Below are 26973 nucleotides of genomic sequence, written 5' to 3'. Positions count from 1 at the left end.
TGCTTCTCAATTCCTTTTTCAGTCCATTATTCTGCTACCTCTGTTTGCCTAGCAGCATTGTCATTATAGTTTGATTTACATTTACACAGAAAAGCTCCTAATTTGTTCTTCTCCTGCCAGTTTTCAGCTGATCTTTGCATTCCCCTTCAGAATCCTGCTCATGAAAGTGACATTAGGTTTGCACGCAGAAAATCAAACCATGTTACACGACTTTATCCGTATTGACTTTTTTCTACTCCTCCTCTGATAATTGCCTTTGAGGTTATCCAGTCATTGTTTTCACTGCTGCACGTCTGTGAGTACTTTCCTATTCATATTTCCCTAATTTTCACTGCTTGCTAAGTGCAGAACATGCTGACATTTGGCAGCCCACAGATCTGATTTAAACCCTATTACAAATGTCTAACAGTTGAGACCAAAATCTTCTTTAAAATCAAGAAATTGATAAATGCAAGCATTACCAATGGAGTATTTAGCATTGAATCCCACGTGTGTTGTGCTGCTGTCAGACCTGAACCTCAGGTACATGACAGCTCCTGAGGATCTCTGCGAGCCTGGCATCAAACCTCCGCACAGCTTGGCAATGACAGGGGCGGTGGTGTCAGCACCACTGCGGAGCTCTAGGTAGCTGGAAGTGCAGCTAGAAGAGGAGAGAATTTTCTGTTCAATGTATGGCAGTAATGCTTCAAAATCATTTCAGTATGTGCACAAAACCATGAAGCTGTAGTGAATTAGATCAGTTTCCATGCAGTGTGACCAGGACAGAATCAACAATTTCGTAATCCATTGTACTATGTAATAATTGAATCAAAAGAAGTGCTAGAAGCATTGAGAATGATTTATCTAAAACTCAGCCGATGATCAGACCAGATCTGACAGAAGCAAGTTCTGGGAAGAGACATGAAAAGTACTGGCAAAGTAGTTGTGACCATCTTTAATATTTTTTATTTGCAGCATTCAGATTCAGCTGATATTCCCTATTAAGTCTCACTGATGAGTGTTGAAATAAGGAACAACACCACAGATTAAGGGAATAAAAATTCAAATCTGGGGGTTACTTAGCTGCGCATAGAAAGACCCAAAATATCTTAACTAACAACTTTGCTTTCATAATGGTGCAGTGTCCTGGGAAACCAGAAAGGATACCTTTGGAATTGTCTATCTTTCACCATTTTTTCTGGAGGTGGTCTCACAGATGATGCTCACCTTTGCCTTATAGTGGTCCAACCTTAATCAATGAAGTTATATCAGCTGGAAACTAGCCTTGTTTTATGCTTCAGGCAGGGTGTGCAAAATGTGTAGACCCATTGCAAACCAGCAGCCAGGCAATGGAGGAGGGAGACAAAGTGTTATGGTGGCAATCCACTGGCTTTAAATGCACCTGAGATTTCAAATGACTGCAAAACTAAATACTGAATATGAAAAAACTAGAGGGCACTGATTTTACAGAAAGCACCTTTCTACCATGGATGTTTCCATTTTGTCAGTTATATTAATTTCTGTTATACACTGCAAAGTTCTAGGAATGTAAACCAGTGGCCTGATAGCTCCAGTGATCTCTCAAAAATTTCCTAACCACATTGGATTGTAAATCTAGAAGTGTTCTCTGGGAGGAATTAGAGAAAGTAACAGGGAAAGAAGATTGAGAATTAATTCTCTGAAGAAACACAGGTAAAATAATGAGGATGTATACTTTGGTGAAGGTTCAATGTAAAACTGATCTTCAAATTGCAGCTCTACTGCATGTCCATTGGGAGCAGTTATGGTCCAGACACAGTCAGCATGCGGGGGGTAATTGCTCGGATAGTTGGGGGAAGATGTATATCCACTGGGGTTGAAATCATTGATATAAATGTTCCCTCCACAAGCTGGTAAAGAGAAGATCAGCAATAAAAAAACAACATGTAAAGGAAACGGGTGAGCCACCAAAAATATGAGTTATCACTATATTCCAACAGTTTCCTTTTGATGTCATACAGTTTCATAAAAAACAAATACATTTTATTGCTTACCATGAGAAAACATTTTAATGCAGTAGAATCCTATGTTTCTGTGCTCCTGTTTACCTACCCCTACTCATTTCCAAATGTTCAGGGTCCTGAAGTAAATTGTTATTAGTTCTTCCTTGGATTGCTTATAAAACAAGCAGAAAACATATTTCTTGCCTTGTTTCTATCCCAATTCCCAAGAGCTAGAAAGCCCACAAGTCAGACCCATCAATATTTCTGTTAATCGTTCCCCACTTCTGTTTTCCAAAAACTGAAATGTCTGCTTGAGAAAATAATGAATGTGTGAGGAATTCCAGTCAGAGCAAACATGAGGCTTTGTTCAGGTCCTTTATCCCAGAAAAATATCTTTATTTTGACCAGAACTTTTCCATCAAAACAACACTTTATGTTGTAGCAATACTGGTTTAACACAGGGCTTTAGTCAAGTTCCATAAATTGAAGTAGTAGAAATGCTGTTGTAGAGCTTCGTTGATTCTCCCTGTGAATCCACCAGAAGAAAGATTCTTTGGGGCAGCAGGGAAAATAAGCAAAAATCAAGCACTTAAAAATTTGAGTAGATAGACGGGTCACCTCAGTTGTGTTTAGATACACTGTTTAACAGTCTGAGTCTCCATTTTTTTCATTCTTTCAAAAAAGTTAGGTCTGGCAAGTAATCTTATTATTTTCTCAGCTGGGAATAAAACTTGTGAGAAGTGTTGTCACCTTTCTAGACATACTAGCTTGAATAATTCCTAACATAATTTAGCAGTTGCACTGCGTATACTATATGTTCAAAATAATGTTCTTGTTTCCAGGGTTTTTTTCTTTTCCTGCATGAATTTTTAATGTCTCTTCCTAACTATAGATGTTATTTCCCTGCTAAAGTGTTTCCATTTTTTTTTAAACTTTAATATCTCCAGGTTCTGTGACCTGACTTTCTTTAAAAAGGAGAAATTTGAGTGTCAGATCAGAAGTTATGCACTACAGGACATTTTTGCAGATATATGATTTTACCAGGGTTGGGACTTTTAACAAGAACTTCCTTTAAGAGAACAAACTCCAAGTTACATATATATGAGTTGCAGAATTTAGGCTTATTACCTAGACTTACCTAGACTCTTAGCTTCATATATCAGTTTGAATCCTTGACCCTCATTCCTGCTGTCAGAATTGAAGTGGACAAACAGCTGATTGTCTGTGGTGTACATGGTTGAGATGGGGCTGCTTCCACAAAACCGTCCATTCCCTCTTGCAGACACCAAAGGTGGAGCAGCATTATCTAACCCATTCTTCAGCTAGAAGAGAAATTGCTACCGTCACTTCAAAACAAAACAGACCTGGAATGAGCACACTCCATCTTAGTTCTTCCAGCACAGGGGAAATTAATAACCTAGTGATTAGTTAATGCACAGCAATAAATGAGAGAGACACAGAGAGAGAGAGAGAGAGAAAGAGAAATAATATCTGTGGTATTTGCCTTTGGTGTTTGCATGCTGTGACACCCTGGGCTGCCTTACTGATGCTGAAATCTGTAAGATTCAGTAGCTTTTATAGCTTTGAGGACTGGGTGACCAAGTCAATAACCTCACCTCTACGTAATCTCCAAGGCTGCAGGAAGTATCCTCACTCTCAACCTGGAAAGGCTGTTCAAAATGAACAGCAATGATAAATCCAGTGGTTACCACTACATGCCAGGAACAATTCAGATTAGGAGCATAGTCTTGAGGGTAGTTGGGGGATGCTATCACACCCCTGCTCGTGTGCAAATAGCCTCCACAACCTGAGAAAAATGAGTCGAAGTAAAGAGAAAAATATTAGTGTCAACCATTTCCCTATCCACTTAGAGAAAACCCCTGTCTACTAAAAGATGTGACAGGCAAAAAAAATGTTGAAACAAGTGTATGAAGAGTTGAGGGGTATAGAGCAAGGCACATGATGAATAATGTCCCAAAATACAAGCCAGTAGATTGCAAGATGACACACACCAAAACTGACAGTGAGACTCAGTTCTCAGACTTAGCAGATGAGTAAGCAGGCAGCCAGGTCAAGGACCTCCCATGGCATGAGCATATCATTACACTGTCTGAGGACATTGCTTCTAGCCATGGACCAAACCACTGCCACCTACTCCAGCTGCCAGTTAGATAAACTTCGCTGACTCACTGTTGTCCTAACACCTTCCTTGGTGGCACAGCCCACTCAGGAATCTGTTATCATTCCTGGCTGCATGTGGGAAGACTGTCACTGGAAATTGCTGACAGTCCTGATAGAACTTATACAGCTTTCTGCATCTGTCTCTTTATATTTTGTGTCTATGCTTTGAGTCATTTATTTCCCTCTCTTAGTCAGGCATTCTTTCACTCTTAGCTGAGCTGTTATAAGCTTAGGCATACACTTTTCTTCCTTCTGAAAGGTGACTGGTCTGGTTGAATCATGCTTTGTTGCATTATACTGCTGTGCAAATAGCAAATTTTACCTTTGCAGAGTCAGATGTTTATTAATAAATATTCATGAGATGCAAATTATTGGGGGTGTGTGATTAATTAGATAGACTGTAGACAACTGTTAACAATGCCAGGGTCTTTTCTTTTCTTACCCCATTGTTAGCAGCAAGGCAGGTATTTATCTGGGGATAAGAGAAGCATATCTTACTTTTTTGATAAGAGGCATTAAACCCAGCTCCAGTGACACTTGCATCTGACATGAAGTGGATGAACATCGCCTCTCCAGTTGATCTTATTGGCCCGGGAGGTTCTCGTCCACAGATAGTAGCCAGCACTGGGGAAAGACTCGTGTCTCCTGAGACCAGAAGAATACATGAGTGTTAAAACTAAATCAGTTCACATTTGCCTGCCTGTTGCTGTGTCTCACATCTTCTTTTAGGAAGATGCTTTTTAAGACCTTTAACCCCTTACAGACTAAGAAATATTTTTATAGACCACCAGATATTTTTCTACACTTTGCTAATTTTGTATTAACTACCAGAATGTCTCAGAATCAAGGAAGAGTACTGATTGAGAGCATGTTCCCATTGCCACCTAAATTGCTTAAGCAGCTATTGGGACCTTGGGTCTGTACTGCATGCTGTCAAGGTAGGGCAATGTTGGCTACTCACCATCTTTGATGATAAGTTTGTCATAGTTGCATGAGCTGTGAGATTCTATGTCTAGTGCCAGGATATTGAATTCCACGGTGGATCCTGGAGCTCTGATAAGCCACACACAGTCAGCAAGATTTCTGTAATTCGTGGGCCAGCCCGGTGAGAAGAGGAATGAAGGTATTTCTTCAGTTGTTACAGTCCCTCCACATGCACCTGTCATGTACAAGAAGACAAAAATGAAAACATCCTCTTTTTAAACCGAACTCTCCCCTCATATAAGATGACAGTCCTATAATTAAGCATAATGAGGGCACAGTGATGTAGTCACAGTAATGCAGGAATTCTTCAACTTCAGTTTGGATTTGGAGTACCTGAAAATCCTGATCTGTAAGGATGTTCCCGTGCTACCTGGTGCAGCAATGATGTGACCTGTTTCACCACGAATATCTAACAAATGACCTAAGAGTATCTACCACAGCTTAACACAGATTGTGTATCAGAAAGGAATGGTGCATACATAACCAACAATACAGAAACAATTTAGACCCTCTTGAAATGGAAGTATTTTTTTTTTTCTAATGATGTCTCAGCTATATGCTTAGATCACGATGAAGCTGATCAAAGTCATTGCTGGGCTCAGTGCTCTCCCAGCACAGTGGGAGAGCTACTATAGTGCAGAGCCCCAGGAATCTGTAGTACTTCTGTCCCCAGAAATCTGCCTTCAGATTTAGAAAGAAGACATTAACTTTTACTTGTTGCACTTGCTCAGAGAAAGTCATTGGCACAAGAAGCATATTTCATCTCCTTCCAGGAGCTTTTTGTCAGAGGTACCTGATGATACTGAGCATATTCTCTTTATTTATGAATATGAGATGTATTATAGTGAAAAGTTTCATATCACAATGGCCAGTGATTTAAGAATGGTATTTCAAGAGGGATAATTTTTCATGAAAGAATATCAAATTTTTAGATTTAGTGAAATACCCGTGTAAAGAAAAATTACCGTCCAGCAACATGCTTATTTTAGAACACTGTAAACTAGTATATCTAAGAGTCCCTAGAAATTGTTTTAAAAAGCTATTAAAATGTTTAATTAAAATGTCACTGAATCTTTCCCTGGCTAATAGTAGGGCTTTCTCTTGTGGAGAAATTGGTTTGGAGTTCTTTAAGTACAGCTGAGTGTATCACGGGCTAGTATCGCTTTGAACTGTGCAACCCACTGATAACCCACCTCTAGCAATGGTGTGTGTAACAGCAGAAGCATCCACTGCATACCACTCCAAAAGAAAGCCTTTTCCAGTCACAGTCGAATCTGACTGGAACTGGATTGTCATCGAACTGCCAGAGGATGCAAAAGAAGCAGGATCTGCACCACAGTATGTTGCAATGGGACGAGAATGAACAGTGGGCCCATCATACACCTGCAGAGAGAAGGAGAACAGTGCTGTTCCTCATACAGCCAGGATGTATTCATCTGCCCCATAGCCATCAAGTCTCCAAGGAGAAAATTTCCCCGTTCAAATGAGAGATTTTTCAGCAAATATCAGGTAGAGAGAAACCTCTCTTACAAAAATGGAACAAAATCTCCCTTTCCATTAGATGCTGTTAAATGTGAAGCTTTCACAGAAGAAGGATTTGAATGGAAGTTACCAAATTCAGCTCATTCTTCATCACAGGGCAGCTCTTTGGGAACGTAGACTGGCATCCCACATTAAAAAAAGCCCACAGGTACAATTTTGTTACTCGAAGGGGAAAAAAAGCCATGATATGAACAGAAAAAGGCATTACTTTTCTTTTTTTTTCTTCCCCTGATGAACACATATATTTTGAATTCTATCAAATAAATATGCAAATATACTTTTTTCATTTTATATATTTATATGCCAAAATCTTGGCTGGTGAAAAGGTACTTGTCCTCTGCCACCTTTCAAACCTATTTGTGTCCTTGTTGTCTCCCATCCAGTAGAAATGTCCAGTACAAAAAGCTAGAAAATATTAAATAAACATTACTATTAAATTGAAGATCTGATCCTTGAGTCAGGTTAAAGGCCAGGCTGATTTACACTCCCAGAATGTCTAGCTGATTTAAGAAACTCATTTTGCTTTCAGAGGGACAAAGAAAGGTAGGCTGAGTTAGAAGAAAAAAAAGCTGTTAAAATATGACACGAGATGGAGGGAAAAGTATTTCCTTTTTGAATTAATATTACACTCAAATATCAGTAAATTAATAATGAATTGAATACGTTGAACTAGTATTAACTTTCTCAAATATAAAAGGATAATTGGTGAATCAACTGCTTAAAAAAAAGACAAAGCCAAGAAGAGCTTTACCTTATTTGTTATGTTTAGCTAAGTTCAGAAAGAAGTTTTTGCCTCTGTTGTTCCATTTTGCTTAGCGCCATGTTTGCTGTATTGAAGATGTCCCTGTTTATTGCAGGGGGATTTGGACTAGATGACCTATAAAATGTCCCTTCCAACTCAAACTATTCCATGATTCCATGATTCTATTTTTTAGGCTGGTAAAAAGGCTAGACTATATTATGGGAGGGTACAGAAAAACAACCAAACTGGAAGAAAGAGGCACCTTTCTACTGCCAGCAGCAAGATTTCTGATGCAGAGAGCAAAGAAGATGCAAGTAAAGGATTGTTCCTTTTAGCATTTAGAAATAACTTAATTTTTAGAAGCACTGAGATGATATTATCACTGTTGTCCTCAACTGAACCAGCACAGAGCAAAGCTCAGTCTGGTATCTGACCTGAAATTCTTGAGTATTAATATTCAGTATTGTACCATTCTGGGCTTATTTTTAGAAAGTTTCAAACTCACAGATTGGAAATATCTGTTAAGGAGCCAAAGAGTATGTAATCCTTCCTCCAACTAGTAATTATTGTAAAGACAACATAGCAAAAGCAATAAGCCACACCAGATCCTCAGAAATTCTTCCTCTTGTAGGTTTCTCTATTCATGATTTTTATCAAAGTTCATTGAAATAAAATAACTTCTCACAATGAAATCACCTTTAGCTTGTCATACTGGCAGCTGTGATGATTTTCGATATCCATCTGCAGGATACGGCCATGGATAACTTGTGAAGCATTAACGCTTATTCGCCACTGGTAATTGGAATTGTGAGGGTAACTGCTGGGCCACTGTGGTGAAGCTATTTGTCCTCTGTCTCCTACGATGTCATTTCCATACACTGAAAAACAAGAAGGAGATATCTGATGATTCCATTTCACATAGATTAAAAGAAGCATTGGGGCCCATCTGACTTAACTTACTTAGGACTAGACAGTGCTGCAAGGCATAGACTTATGTCTCAGACAGTCCTAGGATGCACATCTAATTATTTTCTTGTTTTGAGGGATGCAGTGTGCCCTTATCTGAAGGAAATTCCCCATTTGAGTCCTGTGGGTCTACATGTAGGAGAGGTGGAAAGATGGCATGTCTAAACTCCTCCCTGACTCTGCCTACTTGATGTTCATTTCTTCCTAAATAATATCCTAATTCTTCCTAAATAATATCCTAATAAATAATAATTTGTTTTTAAAATGCCTTTGTGTGTTCTGGTGAAAAACAGTTCTGATTTCATTGAAGTTTAAACTATTGACACTTCGTTTTCAAAAGGAGTAGTAAAACTCTCAATATAAGGAAAATTTTTAGAAGTTTAGCTTGCATAATCAGAATGGCTATGGATGTTTCGCTTCAGCAATCTGTTCATGTAGCAAGTCAGACTGATGTTGGCAATAGTGCCTTGAAATTTTGGAACTATAAATTGGCATACTTTCTTTTTCTTCTAATTCTGGTCCCTGGTAGATGGCATCTGGACCCAAGAAGATAGACACTGTCATACTCAAACAGCAAAATGGAAAGATGGGAAAGAAACGTTTTTTTCCCCATTTGTCAATTGCCTAATAAATGGCACTTAATATACTTACAAAATTACTCAGTATACTTAACATACACACGAGTTCTGCTCTGGCATGTTTTAGAGCATCCCTTTACATTCAGCAGATATTTTACAAAATATTTTTAAAGTGAATTTACGGACCTGTTGACATCAGCAAACATTTTCTAACAGACTTTATAGAGTCAAACTACTACTTTTTTAAATCATTTTGGAAGTATTATGAAAGAACAACAGTTTTCGATTAAATAACATCTACTTACAGTGAGAGAATGTGGCCCTGAAGCCAACATCAGTGCCTTCACTGTCCGAGACAAATTTGACCCACAGGACGTGTCCAACAGTAGATGTATAATTTAAAGGCAAGGAGTTCCCACAGAATCGTCCTGACAGTGTGCCTGTATCGTTCCCTTCACGAATCTCCAGGTAATCTTTGGTACAGCCATCGCTATATTCCACCTGAAACGCTCTGTTTCAATAGCAGGAGAAGAGCATTAGCATGCATATGACTGGCACATACTTCAGAGTGTGCCCTGCCAGGCCACTAATCCCCCTGTAGCTGGTACCCCACTGTAAGAGTTGAAAGGAGGGCAGCAACAAAACCTGCATCACCTGCCAAGGCCACCAATACAGGGCTCTCTCTTTCCTAGCCCCTTATTTTATGACAGAGCTTCAGTTTGCAAAGTTACAATTTTCAAAGAGTTCCCAAACCCTTGTAATATTTCTTGGTTCTCTAAGAACAACCATGAAACAAAGTAAGGCCAGATTTTTAATATAAGCTCAGGTTAGACTGTTTACTGAGTGTCAGGTGCAGAGAATATTTTGGCCTTACAAATCAGTTTGCAGCCCCTTCATATGTGTATTACTTCAGTACACTCTGTGAGAATACAATTGTTGGAGGCCTAGATTAATTTGTAGTTGACACCTCGGAACTCAGAAATCCCTTAGTAGTTTCTCCAGAATTATAAAATATTAATGTTTCTCTAGCATCTCTGAGTTTCACATATTTGGGTGTGCAAAATAATAAAAAGGATTGTTATGAACTCTTCCAAACTACTTTTTACTATAGAACAGGAATGGGATTTAGTATTCAAAGTATAAATACTCAATTATTGCACCAAGCTGAATGCTAAATATATTCTAAAAATCATTATCTGTTATTCTAAGTGAAATTCTTTTATTCAATCCAACATGCTTTTCAGAAGCAGGCTATGAATATATAACAAAGATTTCAGAGAGTGCCTCTTATAAACAATGCCTTCAGCCCTGAATAAAGCCATATGTGTTCAGCATACATATGCTGTGAAATGGTTCCAACCACTCATCTGGATATACTTCAGAACAATCTAAAGCTAACCCTCACATTGCAAGACAGGCATTTCTGTTCAGACTGAGCTGAAGAAAATTAATGCCTCATGGCAACAAAACTTTATAACCTCCTAATATTAATTAAAATAAATAGTACTTTCTAACACAATTACTCTATGCTTTCCAGTATTTTCAGCTTGCCTTTCGGCTATGTGTAGCTGAAGAAAAAGAGTTTACATCTACTCAGTGTCACTTCATATAAGTGAATGTATGTTCTGCTGAAGGTTTCTGCTTCATATTAGAATTTCTGGTTTGTTTCTGAAAAGTTGTTAATCATTATTTTGTAGCAATTTGAAAAATACTTTCAGGCTTTTGGAAAACATTTTGGAAAATGTTTTCAGGCTGCAGTACTTTTGCTCTGCTTCAGTGAGTAAAGGAAGACTAGAATGTCCTTTTATTGCATTAGTGAATAAGCACGTCTAACAAGTTGTACCGTATGCAGGCAGTGTGTTACCGAGAAAATGTTCCTTTTGTCCTGATTAACTGGAAATGGAAGTTTCAGAGTTAGTTTTCTTTTCTTGCTCATTCTTGGTAAGCTTTGCAAAAGGCTAGTGCTGTCTTTCTTGGCAGCAGCCACTGTTTGATGCTCGGAAACAGAGAAGCTCAGAAATCTACCTCATGGGTGAGGAACAACCTAATAGTCCTATTAAAGGACTCCACATTATTCTGTAGGAAGCACATGACTTTCCTGCCAGAATCTTCAAAGGAAAACTACTTTGCTGAAGGGAAAACATGTTCTCTTGGCTTCTATTTTACCTCCACTGCTTTAACTGATGGAGAAATTTTGAAGACTTTTATTATCAATTTTAGAATCATAAAATAGAATCATAGAGTGGTTTGGGTTGGAAGGGACCATAAAGATCAACTAGTTCCAAAACCCTGCCATGGACAGAGACATCTCCTACTAGTCTAGGCTGCTGAGAGTCCCATCCAACCTAGTCTTGAGCACTGTCAGGATCGGGGCATTCACAGCTTCTCTGGGCAACCTTTTTCAGGGCCTCACAGTAAAAAATTTCTTCCTAACATCTAATCTAAATCTACTTTCTTTCAGTTTGAAGCCATTGCCCCCTGTTCTGTCACTACAGTTCTTGATGAAGCATCCCTCTCCAGCTTCCCTGTATTGAATTTCATGAGGTTTGCATCAGCCCACCTCTCAAGCGTGTCAAGGTCCCTCTGGAAGGCATAACCCTACAATCTGTGGAGCATCTAGGCTCTTTATATTACTCAGTTATATAATAAACACTACAATTAATCTGGTAGTAAGGAAATAGTAGGAGTTTCCTTTGTAAAGAAAAGGTAGAGCGATGCTAAATTTCCTCTTCTTGTTTATAAGTGAGTGAGAACTGGCTTCTTCAGCATCCCATCCTGCTCAAATAATAAACCACCTATTTACATAACACTGTATATGCCTTAATATAAGCAATGACTAAGACAGGGAAACACTGATTGCAAGCTGCCACTAACCCCTACTGTGTTCTCTTTCCAAGTTACTCTAAAAACATGTTTCTGCTTTATCATCTGGTAATTACACTTCCTAATAAACACAGAGCATCCTTCCTTCAGGTCTGTTAAAGGGCTGAATAATGAGCCCTGGCAAGGCATTTACATGAAGGACAGCTGGAGCCGGTTGCCAGGGGAGCTGAGAATTGTCCAGACACACTCGCTGTTGGGCGGATATGGCTCAGGATAGCCAGGGCTGTTGAAAGATCCTCTGTCCATGTGGAAAGCACCCCCACAGGCTGCAAAAAGAAAGAGACAGCAGAGACTTGGAAAAGATGGCATAAAAAAAACCAGCAAAAAGCCTTGATAGAGCCAGAGCATTTGCTAATAAAGAAAGCATTTCTCCTTGTCTCTTTGTTCTTCAGCTTGTTGATATACTTGCTGAGACCCTGGCCAAAAAGGGGAAGGGCAATGGGGGGACTTAAAAACCAGAATGTCAGAAAGACAAAGAGGTAAAGGATCTGCTCTTTTTGTTAAAAGTCAGAGGCATAAGGGCTGTTATATGGACTTACATGATGATGATGCAGCATAGGTGGCGTGGAAGCCCCTGGCAGTAATGCCGTTGTTGGAGATGAAGTTCACCACCAAGGCATTACCAAAAGAAGTGATAGGATGTGGTATAGTAGTGCCACAGTAACGGCCTGAAAGAGAACAAGCCAGAGAGAAAAAAAAAGGGAGTAATTATAGCATGTAATTACAGTATGTAATTGCTACTGTTAATTTAATATTTGGAGTTAATGCTGACAACAAACAGGAGTAACATTTGTTGCTTACAATTGCAGTTCCCAATTCAATCTACATGAAAATGAAATACTCTTTTTCATTTGCACGGAACTCAACTCTGGTGGCAATTTTTTTTTAGCAGAGGAAGGACCTCCTGCATTCCAGACACCTAGTCACTATCTGTTCTGTCATTGAGCTCCTTTGCGTTGCCTCTAGCCAGAAATTACAGCCTAATCAGAAAAAAATACAACCAAAACCAACCAAACCCATCAAATATATCTGACAGCAGTTTCTATTTCACTCAGTTGGTTTCTGAGGAAAAAAACAAGTGAAAAATAACAGATCAGTTCTCCTGTAATGGATTGTAGCAATGGGGATTAGGAATAGGAATCATGATCTAGCAAAAAGGCATCTGACAGCAAAAAGAAAGATAGCATCTAGTAACATAGAATCATAGAATAGTTTGGGTTGGAAGGGACTTTTAAAGGTCATCAAGTCCAGCCCTCCTGCAATGAGTAGGGATATCTTTTAACTAGATTAGCCTGCTCGGAGCCTTGTCCAACCTGACCTTGAATGTTTCCAGGAATGGGGTATCTACCACCTCTCTGGGAAATCTGTTCCAGCATGTCACCACCCTCCCTGTAAAAAAATTTTTCCTTATATTTAGTTTAAATCTACCCTCTTTTAGTTTAAAAGCATTACCCCTTGTCCAATCACAATAGGCCCTGCTAAAAAGTTTTTCCTCATCTTTCTTAGATGTCCCTTTAAGTATTGAAAAATCCTTTAGCCAAATGAAAGCCAAGGATAGACTAAAAAATTAATTCTGCTCTCAGTTAAAAAATATTTAAATTGAGTGCAGCCCTACCCCTCATAGAGGCATATACAAAAGTAGATAAAGGAGAACAGAATCAGACAGAGATATTCTGAATTTTCCAGAAAGGAATTTGAGGCAACCCTGGACGTGCAAGGAGAGTCAGGACCACCCTTTGTCTGGGGGTCTCTCATGGCTTCCTGGTAGCATAGGCAATGAATTTTGCTGCTCCAGGCTGTTTCTGCCACTTGCTGGTGATGGCTCTGAACAGATGTGTCAGAAGCAAGCTGCAAAAAAAAGTCAGGAAAGAGGAGAAAAAGCAGGCTTTCTAGGGCTTGAGGAAAAACCATTTTCTGCTCCCAGAAATCTGCAGCTTTCTTCTGTGCTTATGAGTGTGGGTTACGTTGTGTTTTGTATAGTTAACTTGCAAGTCAGTTTAAACTGAATTGCTTGGTTCCCGATATTGTTCAGCTGAAGAGGAAGGAAAAGGCAGCTGGAGTCAACCCCAAACTGCAGGTTAGTGGAAATACAGCCAGAGCCTGGGAGGACTGTGCCATTCATACTGAAAACTTATCCTTCATTCTTGGTTTTCTCTGACCAGAAGAAAGGCCACCAGAGTGGCCAAGGAGCTTCTGTTATCAGAGAAAATCCATGAAGCAGGAGGCCACACACAGAAAACCTTCTCCTGCTTACCTTGGGTGTAGTTCTACATATGAAATACACAAGGGAAAGGTGCAATACCTTGCAGAGGAGCCTCATAGTTATCCCCATCCAAAATCTCCACAAAATCCGTTGTACAGTTTCGTCTATTGTTTTCAATATCAAAGTCAATGAAAGAGAGGGTGATGTGGTTGACTGGCGAAAGAGTAAAAACTTAGAAGTTGTAATTTCACAGAGAAATAATTACATGTAAACACATGTATCATCTTTTCTTTTTTCCCTTGCGATCAGTCCCCATAAAGCATAACACCTGAAGCAGTTTTTTCCACAATATGTTGAATGAATTTGACAGAAGTACATTAACCTTTACTGCAAAGGTCCTGGTAAATCATTTCACCTTTCAGTACCTTCTAGTACAGACAACATTAGAAGCATAGGATTTAACATATACACACGAATGTAAGTTTCCTGGTATCTGAACAGCTTCATTATATACTGAAAGCATCAGCAAAGAAAATATGGGAAATCTACACATGTTCAGAAACAAAACTTATTTCTACACATCCATGACCTTCTGTCCCTTTGTGATCTATACCATAGATCCGGACAAAATGTGAACTGTCTCTGCCCTGCTCCAGGCTTAGAAAGAGACAGTTCTTTCATTGTATTGTAACATTCCATATTCATCAATTGGACTGGTCAAAGGATCATTAACTACCCTCAGCTATACTTGTACAGAATTGGATTTTCCACACTCTTGGACTGCAGGCTACATTCTGAAAAAGAGAATTTCTGACTCAGGGTATTTTTGACCCTCATTTGGCTCTTGCTTGCCTGATATGAACAAAGGTAATCACAACTGGCAGAAGAGAAGCTGTCTCACAGACACCAGTCTGTGACAGTAGTTAGTCCTGGCCTTAGAGCTCCTATGCAGTTTGAGTGGGTCAGAAGGAGTCTCACAATTTAGATGACAACCAAGTTTTCTCCCACGTTGACCAAGCTGAATTTGACACAAATATTTTGCTTCTCACCAGGCCACACTTAATTGGCAAGAATAAGCTGCAGTGACAGACACGGACCCTGGCGCTGCATCCAGCAGGGTGCCACTGACTGGCATTCAGCTGCATACGCATGTTCCGCGCTCTTTTGTGTCCTGTCTGGTCAATCAATTACAGCTATCAATGCCAGTCCTCAGGATACAGAGCAAAAAGGAAAAACACAGTGGGTGGCCAGGGCAGGAGACTTGTTGGCCTTCTCGGTAAAAGCAGAGCAGGAGCTCTGCTGTGTCTTGCCATTGGCTAAATCTATTGTATATGGTTATGCAACGCAATGCATGCACGCCGTTTGTGTCTGTAGTGCTGTGGGACGGCAAAATGAAGCCACGTGTAGCTCTAACACGTGACACGTGGTGGTCCTGGTGGTAAGTGGAGAAAGTTACTACTTCTTCTACAGCATTTTTCTGGTCTTTCATATCGATATAATTCAGGAGACAACAGTTATGTATGAGTTTTCAACCTCGTCCAGGAAAAGACTGTCTTTAGAAATAAACGTTGTATAGGTGAGGAGCTTTGATGATGTCCATTTCACATACCTGTATATGAAACTATGCTAAATAAAAAAGGTATTTTTTTTTGTCTCCTGTTTTGTGTTCTGGTGTCTTCTTTGTCAAATTGATTTTCATTTTATAAATTAGCAAAATAAGCTTATAAATGTGATTGGAACATTCTACGTTTTTAACAACTCTCGCTAAATATCAGATGCACAACTGAAGTAGAATAGTTCCTATTAAAAATACAGATACCATGATACTATTATAGGATTTAACACATACTTTTTTTTTTTTTTTGGAATCTTATAAATGTAAAGGTAATAGGGGGTACTAAAGGTAATACCAGTATCTGATGAAAAATATTTGGTCTTTTATGATCAATCACAAATCTGTGTAAAATTAGGAATAGCTGAGAGTGTATCTATGCACATAAGACCGGTTTATTTATATAGTTTTGTTTGCATTTGAAATTGAAATTCTTCTGTACCTTTTCTCATTATTGAATCTTTTTTTTTTATGTTAACAGCACAGATTTCATGTAACAAAACTTTAGTCTGAAAAATCCAGACCAAAATAATGTCAGCTAAATACAAGTGCTTTAATTATATATAAACCCTTAGATTTTCTCACAGATGAATCCAACTCCACGTAGTATTCAATACCTCATTTATAATTGTAACACTTGGGTCACAGTAAATGGGCTAAGATGACAAAGTTGTAAACTATTTTCCTCACTATGCACTAAATCTTTTACAGTGAAGTCTGACTTGTGACAGATTAGGAAAGCCACTCTCTCCAACTACCAGGATGCAGGACTTCCTAAAGAAATAAAGGAGGAATTTTGCATTGTTATTACAGAAAAGAAGATGAGGATGTTAGTCATCCCAGCTAACTATAAAAGATGTTTTTACTTACATGGTTCCTGAGCCTGAATAATCCAGCTGCAGTTCTGATTGTTTGGGTATTTGGCAGGATACAGAGGAGAGGAAATTGCTGCCCCAACTGAATCTGACTCTATGAAACTTCCGCACGCTTTAGAATAAAACACATAGATCATATACACACATAAATATTTACATATACAAATCACCTTTCTTAGATTCTGCAGTGCAAATGAATGCACAAACTGTAACCTGGTATATCAATGTGAAATGAGGATAAAATTCACAACAGTAATTTATCAGAAGAAGAGGCTTAAGGATTAGCTCCCAGCACTGGATGTACCAGTGCTCTGGATCCACAGTCATGCTGTACCTGCCTGACCATCTGAGAGAAGCCAGAGTGACTTGAGAATAGACCTGATAGTTTTCATCTACTCATAGCCCAGAAGAGCAATCTTGGGGCCAAAATAACTTGGTTTCAGGGTGGTGCAATACACCCATTTCACTGGTCATTTGCCTGTGTTGGACACTAGGAAGAAAAAATCATAAGTAACTTTCCGCAACCTTCCAACACCCAAGGATGGCACCACATTGCATTGGTAGGATCCTCTTGTGAGCTGTGTCAGCAAAACTGCAATTGTGTGAAGTGTAGCATGTGTGCAAGAGTGTGGCTGACTGCATAACTTTGGCTGACAGTGCTGAGTGCTGCCAAGCCTCACCTCTAAGCATAGTGGCTCATTATAAAGCCCCCAGGTCTAAGTTTAACACACGACTACTTAAAACAGCAGGGTGAGGAGGTAGGTACCAAAGAGTCGGATTCACTTATTGTGCTGTGCTGTCTAAAATACCCAACAGGAGATGGGTTTTAACAGGATTTTCTCAGGAAGAGGGAAGCTGGGTTGCCAACATCCTAGGCAGGGAGCACTTGCTCACCAGGCATGGTCTGTGCAGGACTGAATCCAGTAAATGCATTCTGAGAAAGTTTAACAGATTAGGCTCTCACAGCTGTTAGTCAGAAATGCTTAATTAGGTATCTAACTAGTACCTCAATAACCGGGGTTTCTGAGATTTTTATTGATGTAAGTTCCTCCTTTTCTTTATCATTTTTCACAATATTTTCAAAGAAAGAAACATTTCTGGGAAAACTGCTAATTTATAGTGAAAAGAATCTTGAGAAGTAAATTATTTTCTCCACAAATCTAAATGGCTGTATCTTGGAGAAAAAATGTTTACCAAATTATTGTGAAAAAAGTGAAAGAAAATCACCAGTTGTCAAATAGTATGTAATTTCATGAAAAATTCTGCCCAGCTGGGGTCATTTTTCATTAAAAAGGAAACCATGTAAAACACCAATTAGTCCTCCACAAATTGGATAGTTGATGTTTGGCAGGGTGTGCAGGCCTGAATCCATGGACTTCATCAACAGCACCACATAGAATTCTTTTATAGCTTTTCAGATTCATGCGCATGGATGGACATATAAAATGTTATTTTGTCGCTAGGTCTGTGGAAACTGCCAGTTGCACATTTTTCTCAGGAAAGTTGTGGAGAGCTAACCCTCTAGGGAGAAAGAATAAGAGGTAGCTGATGTGTTCTAGATGCCTTGCCATAAAAAGTACAGGTTTTTTTCCCAGTTGAAGAATCTAAGGTGATCCTTTAAATTCTTTAAACTATAATTTGGAAAAAATTGGTCCTGATAAAGATACATAGTTGTGTGCTACATATATAGAAACAACACTTCTCATTACCAGTTGGGCTAAAAGATTGTGTCTGATACAAACACACTGGTGATTAGATAAATATGCATTAATGTAAATGATGAAATTACCTTCAGTAAAGCGAGCACTGAAGCCCCTGTGCTGGATGGTTGTATCAGAGTGCAGTCGGATGTACATCAGATTCTTGGAGGATGTGATAGGAGGAGGATGCTCTGTTCCACACAGTTTTCTAAGAAGTGGTGCTTCATTGTTAGGACCATCAAATACCTGTTACGAAAAGATCAAATGAAGTATTTGGTTTCAATGTCAGTATTGAGAAGGCTTTTATTTCAATCTCTCTCTTAGGTTTCATATATTCTGATCCTGATATAGATCAGTACGGGTATGGGCAGCGTAAACAAACTGGTATGGGCACTGGTATGGGCAGTGCAAACAAACTGCATTGCCTATCTTAACCCTGTGGCAATTTCCAAAAAATGGATGTATTTCAGTCTGAAGCTACTGTGGCCTTTGTAACAGAAATGCATCAAGTAAATGTGTATCTGGTATGGAAGCATTCGTCTTTTAACAATCCACATGCCCCCATACGTTTGTTGTTTCACAGAATCACAGAATATGCCAAGCTGGAAGGGACCCACAAGGGTCCAACTCCTGGCCCTGCACAGGACCATCCCCAAAAGTCATGCCATGTGACTGAGAGTATCATCCAAATGCTTCTTGAACTCTGTCAGGCTTGGTGCTGTGACCACTTCTCTGGGGAGCCTGTTCCAGTGCCCAACCACCCTCTGGGTGAAGAACCTTTTTTTAATATCTAACCTAAATCTCTCCTGACACAACTTAGGCCATTTCCTCAGTTTCTGTCACTGGTCTTCTGTTAATGACTAACATGAGTTCCCATGTAGCTTTTATTCAGTCAAACTCTATATCTTGCCTCAGTAAAGACTTTTAAACATGCAACTGGTGCACCAGTGAGAGCTCTGACACCGGATAAAAGATCACTAGGATTATATTTTTTACATAAATGCACTCAACATCAAGGATCAGAGTCCGTATATCTGTGTTTTATAATACCTTTAGGGTGCTGAATTACACATATATACATGAAATGCTATTTAAGTAGAGGGGAAAGAAAAGCAAAAAAAAAAATGGGAGGAAGAAAGTAAAGATGGGTTTACAAAACTTCACTTTTAATTTTACCACAAATGCCTTCCTTCTCTTTTTTGTTTTTCCCCTACCGCTGATAATTTTGCTTCCTTCCTCTCTGTTTCACAATCAGGAAGAGAAGGACAGAGAAATTAGAAGCAATGAGCTTATAGCTTAAGCAGCATCAAAATTATAAGAAAAGAAACCAGAGAGAAAGAAAAATGGCCACAGCCTCAGAATCTCCCACTAGTGTTGCTTCTGTGTTTGGAGCCATGGGCCAGTTTCAGAGCTCTGGTGTCTGGTTTTAGAAGTGACAAGTGCTGGAGCTCCCAGCACAGTTGCATGACCCACAGAGGAAGAGCCTTTGGGCTACTTACTGGGCAGCAACAGCAGTTGAATTCAGTTCCTGTTTCAGCATTAACGTCCTGCACTGTCACAGGCACTTCATTTAATATGACCTATGACTCAGTCGGAGAAAAATTTGGATTAAAATATGGATAGAAGTACTGGAAGATACTGAGGTGCCGGGATGTCAAAAGCTACATAAAAACTCTCTTTGAGCAAAATAATGCCATCAGATTAGAAGATATGTACTTCTTATTGAGATTGTCTTCTTTTACTTCGAAGCGCCTCAAATTCCAGCAAGTCTGTGCAAGGCAGCACCAATGAATTAGAGATTTCTAACAAGAATGTATAACAGAAGGTAATGTTTCTGCCTCCAGTATTCAAAGGCCTTTAAGCATATTATTGAAAAAAGTATAAAAACAGTAGGTGGGAGAAAAGTGACCTCTCTCAAATAAAACCTCAGAGCTGAGAAACAAAGGACAAAACTCTTGCTTAATCCACTGACATACCCTACATAGTCAATGCTGTACTCATGAATTAAACATTTACTTGTGATTCTGTGAACACTAGAGAGCTGTGTGAGACCTTATGACAGAGTATTAAGTGTTCTGTAATGCTTGTAAAAATGAGTACCTGGTAAAGGGACCCAAAAATATCCATCCATTCAATCTTTTCTTCTCTCTTGGCATCCTGCCACAATCAGTCCTTTAATACAGATTGTGCAGTGTTTATTCTTCCTCTGCACATATATTCGGTATATAAATCAGACTGCCTGAAGTTAAAAACCACAAACCATGGAATGTGAAAAAAAAACTAGTGACTAACAAAATAACCCTTTGGAATGAAGGCATTGTCTTTCCCTAGACAGTAGCAAGAGGATTTTATCTGAATGCTAGAATTGAGAATAAGCATTGCACTGAGAGAGCGTAGAGAGAGGCCTGACTACAGTTCTCCTAACATGCTGGTTTTGATGGATCTGTGCACCTCTGCCCAGCTGAGGATATGACCAGTGACACACGGACTGTTGTGATGCTCTAGTGGTTGAGCTTTCTCACTCGTTAAGACATTAAGGATGAGTAACATAAGAGACTAAGTAGGCATTTCATTCCAAGAGCTTTCTGGAATAAAGAAGTCTTTCTTTGGTAATACTAGGAGAGGAGCATGAAGTCAGAGGAATGTTTACTATATCAAGTGTATTTGCTGTTTCTGGGCATCTTGCTTGAAGAATAGTACTGTCTCCTCTTTGAGAAACTCTGGGATTGATTCCCTGTCATTTCACTTGATACAAATCTGTCTCAAGCAATATTTCAGCATAAGCATTAGCGGGATACAGCAGCAACTCTTAGGAGTTACAGCAGCTACAAGTTAAGCAGGAACAGGAACACGTGGGTATTTTCTGGCTGCATCATTTCTGTTCACTTGTTATTTATTAATTTAAACTATTTTATAGGGACAATTTCAGGCTTAAAGTTAGAAGTTAGATCAGAAATCACAATATTAACACACTAGTTCTGGAAAGAGTTGTGTCTTTCTGCAGTTTCTTAAATTTGCTTTGATACATTCGAGAAATGCATTTTTCTGGCTTCATGAGCAAAGGAAAATTACGCATTTGCTTACTTAAAAGCCAAGTTTTCAATTTCACCGTGCATAGCAGCAATTTGCTTTTCTATTCCCTTTCCACAATGAACATAACTGAGTGAATCATTGCCTTCTTCAAATGTGTCCTGAATTTTGCAAAAACACATGACAAAAGGACAACAACTTTTGTCTTCTGAGCCATAAAAACTCCACATATTTCTAGCTGTTCTCTCTCGGAAGACTCTCTGCCAGTACCCGGAATAAATGAAGTCATACCTCCTTTCTAGATGCCAGAAGCTTATATTTTTACATTCCTGTGTATTACTTGTTATACTGCAACAGGAAAGAAAAATAACAATTACTTAATCAAAGTCACTGGACAGAACAAACTATTTCTTCCTCCCCTTCTCAGGACCTTCTGCTACAAGCACTGCCTTCTGAGCCACATCCTCCTCAATCCTTAAATACTTGAAACTCTTGCTGACCTGCACTCCTGGCATAGCATCAGATACATTACTGGTTAAACATGGTCAAACATACAGCAATTAGTGCACTCACTATTTCTTTCCCTCTATTTTCCTTCAAAGAAAGAAATTTGTTTGTTGTGAGACACACTCTCCAGATAGAAATAGGCTAGTACACAGAAAGGAATTAAAAATTTATTCCTTATGTATGGTGACAGTGACAGCAAAAGAGTCTACTCAAAGATCTTATGCTTTCTACAGAATATTACTGAGTTGTATTCGAGATCCTTATTTAGCAGATGAAGAGGTGCTCATCTGTTATTAGAACAAATAAGGTACACAACTGGGGCACAGAAACAGAGGAATCAACAAAATTTAGGTAGCTAAGCAAATGAAGAATGTACTCCCTGTGCACTCCTTCCACTGGCTCTAGAGGGAGCTCAGGGCAGTTACCCCGTGGTGACCATCAGGGGCTCAGAATTCATTCGGTTGAACCTAGATCTGTGCTCAGATTCACACGGGAAATCACTGAGCAGAACTGAAAAATGCACTGGGCTTCTTGGACTTGCAGCATAGCCAAGAAGCAGCAGACACAAGTATTTTCCTTTCCTCCATTTTGCTCACATAACACATGCAGTGGAAAACCTTAGAGGAAAGAAATACATTTTCATGTGTTCCCCATAGAAGAGAATTTATCATAGAAATATAAAAACAAAAAAAATCTTGAATCATAACACAGGGAAAAATGAGTTGATCTAGAAGGGGAAGGATGAAGGAAAAGACCGTTGGTACACTCAAGGGTGGAGGGAAGCCCCAAGAGAACTCATAGAGCAAATAAAATCCATAAAGATAAGTCAAAATTAAAGAAACAGAAAAGGGTGGAACCACTGTGTTACTCATACATGGTACTTGTTCCTACATTAGGAAGAGAAAAACAACCCACCTGCTTCCTTAGCTGCCTGTATTTTCCATTTACACAGCTTTTGGAATGTAATTCCTAAATCATTCATAGTCAGACATCTACTTATACATTTCCAGTTCCTCTCTGTTCCCTCACTCTGTTTTCCTCTGTGTGAGGCATATAACAAGCCTTTGCAATGAGATGAACACAAATCACGGCTAGGTGTTGGTATCAAGTGATGTTCTTATTGGCATACTAGGAATGAAAGAAAGTTCATCTACTCCTTTCTTGCCCTGCTGATTCCTCTACATGAGCTCTGAAATGCTCTTCACTACCTCATACTCCAAAGCCTCTGAGCCCTTCATTATCTCTTCAATACAACTCCAAACCAGCGTTGTCCCTCATCAATTTTCAAACCACACTCCACTTGGTGGGCAGTGATTGATGCCCGCATTAAATTTAAATCTCCCTCCCTGTTCACATTGCTGCTTCAGTTGTGTTTGCACAGATGAGGCTGATGGGGAACTCCCTTCTTCACCACCCCCAGAAAACCAAAAAAGCAGAAGCAAACAGATACTCCTACAGCACTGGAGGACAAGGGATGTCACTGCACTGCAATGGTCTGCAAACTTAATTCATAAGCGTTAGGTAAGGGGAGCTGTTTCTGTAACTGCAAGGAGCTCATGGAGCTGAGTGCTCCACAATGTGTTTAGATAGGTACACATGTCCATTGGCATCAGGTTTGAAAGAGAAACTTGTATATCAGGCCTTTTCGGAATTTAGCCCTTAACTGGTGAATGGTTCTGGGGTTGTTTTGCAGTAGTATGAGTACTGCCATTTCAGATGGCCCATGTTTCTGTCAGGCACTTTGATTTTCTACTCCTGTGTGATAGCATAGAAGACTTGAAAATTCCCTTCAATGATCCCCTGATGTAGTTAATAATATAAATAAAAAGACATAACCATATTTCCCTATGCTTCATAACCAGAAAAAAAAAGGAAGAACAGTCATTGTACAAAGATGCTTTGTGGTCAAATGAAATCTTCAGTTCTGCTCAGCAAAATGGGGACACGTTTCCTTTTTTTCCGGTTCAGTACAAAAAAGCTTTACGAGACGATGTTGTTAAAACTGACGCCGTTTTGAAAAGAGTCTCAGTTCCTGCCAAATTGAGTCCTCTGCGAATGACAGTTTATCAAGGAGAGGAAAGCTGGATTTTGGGCTACAGCCACTGTGCTTTATCCAACTGGTACTGATTCACACATGCCTTTGTACTGAGTGAAGTGAAATCTGACATCAAAGGTCAAGACTTCATGTCTCTGCTCCCAAAAGGCCAAGAGGAGATGTGGAGGGTTCTTCGTTGTTGTGCACTGATTGAGAATCAGTTTTAATTTCTGTAGCATCAACAAAAACTCACAAACCAACAGCAATGTGAAGCTTTAAAGAGAGCAGTGGCTCTAATGAAGTAATTAAACAGACAGCTGAGGAGCACCTGAATACACAGTGCATACATAAAGAAAACCAGGCAGCCACAATTCCCTCTGGATGTAGACCTCTCTCTCTCCTGAGTTCGTAACAGAGTATGGGCAATCTGTTATATATGTCAGCAGTTCATCCTATGGCTTGGGACATGCTGTGGTAAACTGCACTATGAATGGGAAAGGGTGTCATAATAACAGCAAACTATGTATGAGGTTATTTTGCAAGCATTTCACCAGACTCTTTAGGTAACCTTTTAAAATATCTTTTGTTACTTACTTCAACATTGTCATAGTTACATGAATGGTGATTTTCAATGTCAAAATCTGTGAAATTCAATAGCACTCTGTGGCTGTAGTCAACTTGGATAACCCAAGAACAATCTGTGTTGTTATTATAAGGTTGAGGATAGTTTGGAGAATGGATTTCCCCATTGGTAGCTTGGAAAACACCACCACAACCTGAAAAAGACATGATCAATTTTAATCACAAGCTCTTCTCTTTCATGCTTAGCAAGAATTCAGTTCTATTTTTAAACTAAGAACGCCTCCTTCTTTATATTTTCTACATTAAACTTTTGTAAGATGAGTGCTACAACTGTTGAAGTGTCCTGGCTGGAACAAAAATCAATGGAAATTACTATCAGGAAAGTATAATATTATCATTATAATTGAATATGCAACAACAATACTGTGAAGTAGTTTCTTTCTAGCCCCAGGCTGGTAGTAGACATTGCAAAGGCTGAAGCATTAGTGCTGGTATTTCTTTATCCTAGATACTGCAAAAGCAATCCAAAATACCATTCATTTGAACACCACAGACCTGGCATACTGAGAAAGCAATGACTATTCCTAGCTGAGCATACGGTGAGAAAAATACTTCTATACCAAGACAGTTGAGAGCTCGTCACTGCTCATGAGCAGTAGAGCAATTGCAAGCCTCAAGTTTCTACATGTGCACCCATGAAGCTGAGGGTTTACTGAAGATTCCACCCTCAGATATTTCTGACCAGAATAACTCTGGTGCTCTTGAATAACTAAATAGCCTGGAATGATGGATCCTGTATGGAAAGTACACGACTAACACAAACAAATGGACTTTTATATATTGTAAAGGGATGGAGGAGGGAGAGGGAAACATATTGGGATTGCTGTAGATGGAGGCAGCCTGCTGGAAGAATAAAAGACCATACTGTTATTGCATTCTAGTGAGTGGGTATTTTAGAGGCTAGAGGGGGGTGGAAGTACAAGAGGCAAGACGTTGTAAAAGGATGAGAAAGCTTCAGGGGGCCTAAGTAATAAAAATAAGCTGCTAGATCTCGGAAGGGGATTAATTCAAAGGACTATTGTAGAGTACTTTTATTCAAAAAAAATCTTGCGCCTTTCTCATAAAACTTGTGAGAGATGAGAAGTATAAACCTTGACAAATTAATGAATCAGTGTGCTTAATCAAGCAAAACTTGAAGAATTAAAATCTGCCTCTCCTCACTTTTCATTGCAATTATTTTCCGATAATTGGCCTTTTCATAAGAATTCATTCAACATGTGGTTGAATCTTTTAATCCTGTCTTTTTTACTGATTACCAGTAAGGCTATGAACAATCACATGGGGTGTAGATGAACCTTATAGAGTTCAAGTATTTACTAATCATGACAAATTTTTTTGGAGTCCACCGAGTTCACCAAGGTAAGCCACATTCTCAGATATCTTTCACTTTACTGTTTAAAACCAAAAGCATCATTCAGCTAATAAAGGACTCTGTATGGGTAAGTGGGTGGGAAGAACTGGTAGCATGCAAATGTCTTTTTTTGATTACAGGAATATCTTGATTAATTTTGTAGAGAAGAAACCCACAAAAAATACATAAATAGGCCTAGATTTCAGCTAGTTAGACAATTTTTTTTTCTGTGTGTCTTTCAGCATCTCCTAGTATTACCAATTCAGCATCTCCTAGTATTACCCACATCCTCCTTCAGCTTTCAGTCCTATGCTGTTTGACTGAGTGCTTGCATGGCTGATCCTCGATTCTCTGACTTCCTGACTTTCTCATGGTATTAATCAGTTTACTCACCACCTGGATTTTCTTGCCAGGAGGCATTAAAACCTCTCCCTGTCACTGCTGCATCTGTCTTGAAACGGACAATGGCCGAATTGCCGGTGGTAGAGACTCGCAGTGGGTTTTGTGCTGATCTTGAAACACAGAGCTGGGCCAGCCTAGGAGAGAGGAAATCTGGGCCACCATAGACCTAGAAATGGAAGAAATACTGTCAAAGTTTTCCAAAGAGACCGTTTGCCATACAGAGTACATGAAAACTGTTTAGCTAGAAGGAAAAAAGCAACCCATCTATAAGTATTGATTAGACATTTTTAAATGTAAAGCAGATAATAGAGTTATTTTCTCTGCAGGTTTACTTGGTATCTGAACCAACTGATTGAACCAAGTATGAAATGCTAGATGATTTCAGAATAGTCTTGCATTAAATAGAAGTTTCTGTTTGGGGACTGGGCTACATTCCTCTTCCCCTTACCTTCAGGATTAGCACCTTGTTTCTCTGGGCATGTAAATGCAGATTTTTTTTGCATGCTTGTGCAAACAAACTCCTTCTCTTCACAGGAATCTGTGCTGATGTTTTGCATTATTGATGTTCAGAGACATTACTAAGGATGATTATTATATTGGGGCTAGATTTCATCATTCCTTCTGATAAAACAAAAAAAATTGCAATTTTGTTGACTTCAAGGGCAGCATAAACATCCAAATGGTGGGATTTTGGTCAAGTAAACTACATTTTAATAATACTCTTTGGAAGCAAGGATATATATCATATATTTGCCACAGAAGACAAGTTTTGACTTCAA

At 39.1% G+C, this 26973-nt stretch overlaps 1 protein-coding gene across 1 annotated transcript in view; it reads right to left on the bottom strand.

Moving 5' to 3' along the window:
- CUBN (cubilin) overlaps positions 1 to 26973 on the bottom strand; it is a 143199-nt gene that overhangs the window by 45565 nt on the left and 70661 nt on the right. The window contains exons 30-45 of the mRNA XM_027720543.2: positions 26186 to 26360; positions 24394 to 24575; positions 18317 to 18473; positions 16523 to 16639; positions 14140 to 14253; positions 12377 to 12505; positions 11971 to 12103; positions 9260 to 9465; positions 8107 to 8288; positions 6320 to 6509; positions 5104 to 5301; positions 4641 to 4787; positions 3578 to 3768; positions 3100 to 3283; positions 1694 to 1868; positions 462 to 640 (exon numbers count right to left, since the gene is read on the bottom strand). Of these exons, the coding sequence (XP_027576344.2) occupies positions 462 to 640; positions 1694 to 1868; positions 3100 to 3283; positions 3578 to 3768; positions 4641 to 4787; positions 5104 to 5301; positions 6320 to 6509; positions 8107 to 8288; positions 9260 to 9465; positions 11971 to 12103; positions 12377 to 12505; positions 14140 to 14253; positions 16523 to 16639; positions 18317 to 18473; positions 24394 to 24575; positions 26186 to 26360 (2659 nt within the window). The remainder of the gene's footprint in view (positions 1 to 461; positions 641 to 1693; positions 1869 to 3099; positions 3284 to 3577; positions 3769 to 4640; positions 4788 to 5103; positions 5302 to 6319; positions 6510 to 8106; positions 8289 to 9259; positions 9466 to 11970; positions 12104 to 12376; positions 12506 to 14139; positions 14254 to 16522; positions 16640 to 18316; positions 18474 to 24393; positions 24576 to 26185; positions 26361 to 26973) is intronic.

Source organism: Pipra filicauda, unplaced genomic scaffold (assembly GCF_003945595.2).
Source record: "Pipra filicauda isolate LSUMZ 115617 unplaced genomic scaffold, ASM394559v2 scaffold65_size3143899_pilon, whole genome shotgun sequence".
Lineage (NCBI taxonomy): Eukaryota > Metazoa > Chordata > Aves > Passeriformes > Pipridae > Pipra > Pipra filicauda.
The sequence above is the reverse complement of the archived record's forward strand: the minus strand, read 5'-3'. Positions and strand labels throughout refer to the sequence as shown.